Below are 6,000 nucleotides of genomic sequence, written 5' to 3'. Positions count from 1 at the left end.
ATAAAAGCATTTCATTGTCAATTAATTAAAAAAAATGGTTATACACTCTCTACAGACTTATGCAAATAAACACTGCAAAACCATCAACTCTAACAACAACAACTAACGACAGAGAGCAACAATAAAATACAGTACTAGTTCAATTTTAGTGTGGCACAGACTGTGACACTTTGCAATTTGTGGTTGGCTTAGAAAACCCCCTCATAGTCCCTTATTCAAAATAACAAAGACAGAAAGGAAATGCTGTTATGTTGTGTTTTTTATTCAACAGATTACATGCAGTGGCCAACAGTATTAGAGCAAACAGAAATTAAAGTAAACAGATTTTAACGTGTGGAGTTTAGAAACTGAAAAGCCACAGCTCCTAGTCCACTATCTGTTCACATCCTCCCGGCCTCCTGCGGCTCTGTGTAGCCGTCTGGTGGCAGCAGTGGGCTGAACCGCAGGAGCGGCAGGTCAACAGGAGGGAGGCGCTCCTTCACTTGAGGCCAGCCCTCCCTGAAGCCTCTGGCAGGCGGGGGAGGAGGCAGAGGTGTCAGGTCAGGGTCACCTTCATGATTGTGATGGTTGTTGTTGGTGGGGTCATGATGAGAGATGTTGCTGTGGCAACGGACAAGGAAAGATCCCTGGTGGTGACGGTGGTAAAGCGTGCCGGCTGCCGTCAAGAGCAACAGGATGAGGCAGCTGAGCAGGAAGAAGAGCACGTAGACAGCTTTAGTCTCAGAGGACAGACCCAAGCTGCAACCTGCACAAAGACAACAGGGCATCAGAAGATGTTCCCAAATCGGATTTTTGATTTTGTTCAGGTCTAAATTAACCACAGTGGTTGATATTTTAACTAATTACAATTCATCAAAAAGCTGCAGCTGTCTGGGGAGCAGAGTGAACAAAAACACTGCTCCAGCTACTCATTTAAAAGGTTATCCTGGTATTTTTAAATCTGTGGCCCCCTTTTTACAAATTTAGGATTAAACTGGCAAACAGGTTTAAAAAGTTTTGGACTTGCTGCAGTAGATTACTTAAGCCTGCTTAATGGCAAAGGTCTGTGTTGGATGCTACACAATTATGGGGAAATTACTTCTCATTAAAGTTAATCAATTAAAAGTTATAGTTAGGCTCAGATTTTTTTTTAATGTCTTGTACTATTAACATAATATCCCTACAGAGAAGAGCTGTTACATTCCTCCTTTTAAAGCCACCAGAGTCTATTTACAAAAACACTAATTTTACATTGCAAAACATGGATTTAGTGGTCTAAATAGGCCTGAGTTGATTATGTTTTACAGGTTATTATGTGTCACACATGTTGCGTTACATTTGAAACTTTGAAAGTCAATAACAACTGTGGCAGTCGTAAGCTAGCTACTCCACTGTGCAAACAGCAAGGATTGGCTTTAAAGAGAGCGAAGTAACAGCTACTTCTTTTATTTTCTTTACTCCTTTTGTTTTTATATCTTATGTCGGGATACCTCCTGTTTAAATGTTAAAGAAGCTCTGTTATTATTGCACCTTGAATTAACCAACAGAGATTTAGTTGTAGCCATTACACCATGTTTCACTGACTGAATCTATTTGTGGAAATTCAAAACTCATGGTGCCTTTTTGTTATTTAGGCCCCAGGAAACCCAAAAATAAGGCCCAGGTTTTAAAATGACAACGGTTCCACATCAGAGCACCCTTACCTGCTTCCTGGACATCTGCACAGACAGATCCTCCTGTTCCAAAGCGGGATGCATCCCTAAAGCCGGGCCTGCAGCGGCATTCATATGTACCAAAGTGGTTCTTACAGTCTGCATTAACGTCACACAAGACCAGCTGGGTCCCACACTCATTTACATCTGAAACACATGTTTAAAGAAATACAGAGAGACCACATATTTGTATAGAAAAGTTCCTATAGTATCTTACAAAAACTACGCAGCTTTTTGAGCCCTTCCTATGAATACAATGCACTACACTTTAGTTCAAACTAAAATGTATACATACTGTATGCAAACATTTTTAAGCTCTTATGCTTAAGCTCTAGTCAAAGTGTCCTTTGTTTTAGATCCATGTTTCTTGATTATACTCGTTCAGTGGAGTCATCTGACATACCTGCAATGGACATGGACATGATGACTCCTATCTCTGATCTTCCTCTGATGTTAATGGGTGTGGTAGTGAGTTCGTGCAGAGAGTTGACCGCCCTCCGCACCTGTAGGTCCCCTTGGCCATGTCTGATCTGCAGCCAGAGGATACACAGCGCCCCAACACTTATCCTGCACATACAACACAGATTTATAGTTGAATTTTAACCCTAACATTTAGGAGAAAAACTAATGCTGCTTCAGGTCAAATTTAACCAAATTCAAAGCAGGATGGCAAACTCATTTCACAAATACCTTTATTCATGATTTCTCTTTTCAAGCATCTCTAATGACATCTGGTGACAGGTTAAGATACTCAAGGACAGATATTGTGCACCGACCTTTTCACTCTTTTAAAAGAGACAGACAGCAGTGAGTGAAGTGCCTCCAGCTTCTTGACGACCTACAGAAAAACAAAAAAAAGAATAAAACTTAAAACTTCACCCATGGAATGCAGCAACTTTGATGCATTATCCTTGATTTTCATCCACCTACTAGAGCCTTTATTGGTTGCTGGAGGGACATCGAAAGCTTCACCGAAGACTCCTCCAAGTCCTGCTGGAAATTCACTTCAACAGCCACCTCGAACAGGTGATCTGTGTGGTCAGAGTACCAATACAAAAGGATATTTTAAAAATACTTAACAACCCATCTATTTACATGTAATTAATACCATTAGTCAAATGTGTGCGTTTCCTTTGGATTTGGATTTACTGAAGGATTAGACAATTGTTGCTCTTGTTAAGTGCAAGCACTTAAAAATAGACTCACCACCAGGAAGATGTGCTATTTCAGAGTGATTTCTACTGTCATCTACAGGACAGAAACACAAAGACAAGCATATTAAAGACTATGCAAAATACTGCCTTATTATTGTGTTGTTTATATCAGTTATTCAAAAAGCAGTTTACCCTCAGTTTACACTCTGTTTTCAGTGAAGAATGAAAAATTAGAGGATTGCAAACTGGTGCCCAGTAGATTAAAAATAGAGAAGAGTTTTGTTGTCCCAGTTTGGCTTTGACCCATCAAATAAATCAGCACTTTTGTCCGCATATCATGAATGGTATCCAACCCATACGATCATAAAGAACTTAAGAGTGAGTAAGGGATTTATTGTATGTTTAATAAAAAATACGACTTGCAAATATGTTTTATATGTTGACAAATGCTTTGGGGTACAGCAATGTAGACACGCGTGTGATGTCCCAAAAAGAAAGAAAAGAAATTGCAAGGGTTTCCAAACTAATATAAATCTATATTTTTGAGATGCACATGTACTTACAGGTTCCTCTGTGGTCAGACAGTTGCTCCACAATGTTTGGGTGAGGGTGAGTGAGCTCAGGCTCCTCTGGTTCTGGTCCCTCAGAGGGATGGAGGGGCTGGTCCAAGGCCTCACTCACCTCCTTCCTGTTCTCCTGCTCTGTGACTGCAGCTTCTTCTGGCTGTTTTGAATCTTCCTCGATACTCCTCTGTATTGCTGTTGGTGTTTGAGTGGGCTCAAGCTTGTGGTTCTGACTTACTTGGTTCTTCTGTGTAGACTCAGTTGGCACAGACTGGGCTGAAGCGTTTCGATCAGCACCTCGTCCAGATCTTGAGCTCTCCTGGGTGGATGCCAGCACTGTGGGCTCAGCTGTAAACGGATGTATGGATGGATGTGGCTGTAATTCACCAAAGAGTAAATGATAAAGAATGAAATAAAAGAAAAATAAGAAAATACTTTCATTCATAGCAGTGAAGGAAAGGCTTAACCATAGATAGATTCAGTAAAAGCTAAAAAAAATAATAATAAAAAAAAGATAATATTGGAGACTACTACCTCATTGTCTGTTTGCTCCTCTTCTTCCAAGGGCAGCTCAGGCGTAATGTCTGCATGTTGATCATTATAATCATATATCTGATCTGGATTGACTCTTTCAGAATAGTCCTGTGAGTCTGACTGCACATGTTCTTGGTTGATTTCAAATGTATTGGTTTCAGCAGACGGTCCTAACTCCCTGTTTCTCTGTGTGAACTCCTCCAGTGGGTTGTAAACCACCGGTGGTCCAAACGCCTGGTAGCGTCCGTAGAAGCCCCTGTAAGGCGAGCTGGGTCGACCCCCAATCAGCAGTACCACATACAGTGTGTTTGAGAATGACATGAACTTGGCTTCCTTCCAACACTTATGCAGGACTTTGTGACCCTTTAAGAGTCCGATGGGCTCATCCACGTGGACCTGGTCCTCTTTGAGGTGGCAGGTGTCATCGGGGGTCAGGTCCTCCAGGTGCAGATGGATCCTTTTCCCATGATCCACCTTAATGGTCCAGTTGCACCACAGAGGTGGGTTGGAGCAGAGGTAGTCTGGGGAGAAGAACTCACCGCTGCTGCCTTGCAGCAGCTGGTGGCAGCTCCGCAGGGCAAAGAATGCACCACCTTCAGGCTCAGGGCTGTCTGAGGAAACAGTGACAAGCCCTTGTGGTTTTACAGCGCTTAGGTTTTCATAAATAACAGGCTACTTTTCAGCATTATACCCACTTTTTCCTCAAAAGAGCTCAATCAATAATTTTACTTTCCAGGCAGTTGGTTTCATTTCAACACATTGACCACAAGAAAAAAAAAGGCATGCAGGGATGGTTTTTAAAACCTATAAATATTCATGGCGAATTACAAAGTACAAAGTATAAAACAACATTTTATACTGAAGAAAAAAAAACTTCCCACTCAATTGTGCATCAACATTATAAATCAACAATCCACAGACTAGGAAAAGAAGGGTAAATATCCACATTATTTACTAGTTTGTTGCTATTGCTATTGTATCTTATTTATTAGGGTCGCCCCCTGCTGTCCATTATAAACAGTACACTTCTGCATCGGATTCATTCCGTCTCTTTTCAGTTGCTAATCTAACTAGAATGAACAAAAAGGGAACTTAATGCAGAACTTTCAAACGTAAACCAGATAATACATTGAACAGGTACTTCTGTTAGTCATAGAAGTAAAGCACATGTAATTCACATGATTTCAAAGTATAAGTGTTTAAAGAAATGCTTTTAATGTTTTTCCAATAAAGCTCAACATAGTGAACATGTTCCCTGGTTATTCAAAATCCACTTCATCTGCCATAAACTTGTCATTTCGGTTCTTAAATCCTGATCGTGACTGTCAAAAATAAGACTCGACTCTCACCTGGAGGGTTATTGGCTTCTTCAATGTTTATCTACAAATACAACAATGAAATCAAAGAATTATGGTCAAACGATTGTTATAACTCAAAATCTTCAACACAATACCAGCTCATTTTATTGTTCTTTAAATTCTTACCTGGGAATTACAGTGTTTCCAAAAAATCAGCAGGAATATGAGCAGCTCGCTTTTAAAGCTACAGTTTTTCTTTTGTTGCATTTCACAATGTTGTGGGTTTAAGTTTTTTTAATTGAGTTAAAGAGCGAAAGTCTAGTTAATCGTCACAGGTTCAGATAAACTGTGTTGTCGTTTTTCTGTGAGCAGCTGAACTTCATCAATTAACTGATTGAGTTTCTTTTCACTGGCTGTAGGTATCAGATTTGTCCACCAGAGGTCACTGTTTTATCTTCAATAGTACACTTTGTTTAGCTTAAACCCCACAAAATATACCTTTTTTTTTTTTTACATACATTAAATATTGCTGTAAAAAATAACAAATTAAACAAATATATTGATAATTTCAACAATAGGTCATCTACATCTCTGTTAATGTAGAAAAGGTCTGTTTTTGATGAATATCTGATGGATGTAGCGTTATAAAAAAATCTTCCTCATTTAGTCTCTTTTAATAACATAAGAATCAACCTAGAATAAAAGTTGTTTAATTTTTATCAAAACTTCAATTGGACACTGAGCCAAGGCTTCTAAATAA

The 6,000-nt window shown here is 39.6% G+C and overlaps 1 protein-coding gene across 1 annotated transcript; it reads right to left on the bottom strand.

Moving 5' to 3' along the window:
- Positions 1-255: 255 nt before the first annotated feature.
- On the bottom strand, positions 256-5,649 carry LOC306820469 (uncharacterized protein). Its single transcript, XM_079338318.1, has 10 exons — positions 5,427-5,649; positions 5,292-5,322; positions 3,943-4,553; positions 3,409-3,784; positions 2,898-2,939; positions 2,622-2,722; positions 2,468-2,529; positions 2,095-2,258; positions 1,683-1,838; positions 256-745 (listed from the first exon to the last, which is right to left on the bottom strand). The coding sequence occupies exons 1-10, from the start codon at positions 5,505-5,507 to the stop codon at positions 381-383; spliced, it is 1,989 nt and encodes a 662-aa protein (XP_079194444.1). The 5' UTR covers positions 5,508-5,649; the 3' UTR covers positions 256-380.
- Positions 5,650-6,000: the final 351 nt, after the last annotated feature.

The sequence above is a fragment of the Symphodus melops genome (genome assembly GCF_947650265.1).
Source record: "Symphodus melops genome assembly, chromosome: 2".
NCBI lineage: Eukaryota > Metazoa > Chordata > Actinopteri > Labriformes > Labridae > Symphodus > Symphodus melops.
This window is presented reverse-complemented; position numbering and strand designations above follow the sequence as displayed.

Bases quoted from the DNA above. Each gene is read 5' to 3' on its own strand.
- LOC306820469 (XM_079338318.1), bottom strand. From the start codon at position 5,507: ATGCAACAAAAGAAAAACTGTAGCTTTAAAAGCGAGCTGCTCATATTC. The intron at 2,940-3,408 runs GTAAGTACATGT...TCTGTCCTGTAG, and splicing joins GTCTGACCACAGAGGAACCT to ATGACAGTAGAAATCACTCT. The intron at 746-1,682 runs GTAAGGGTGCTC...GTCTTTGTGCAG, and splicing joins TGCAGATGTCCAGGAAGCAG to GTTGCAGCTTGGGTCTGTCC.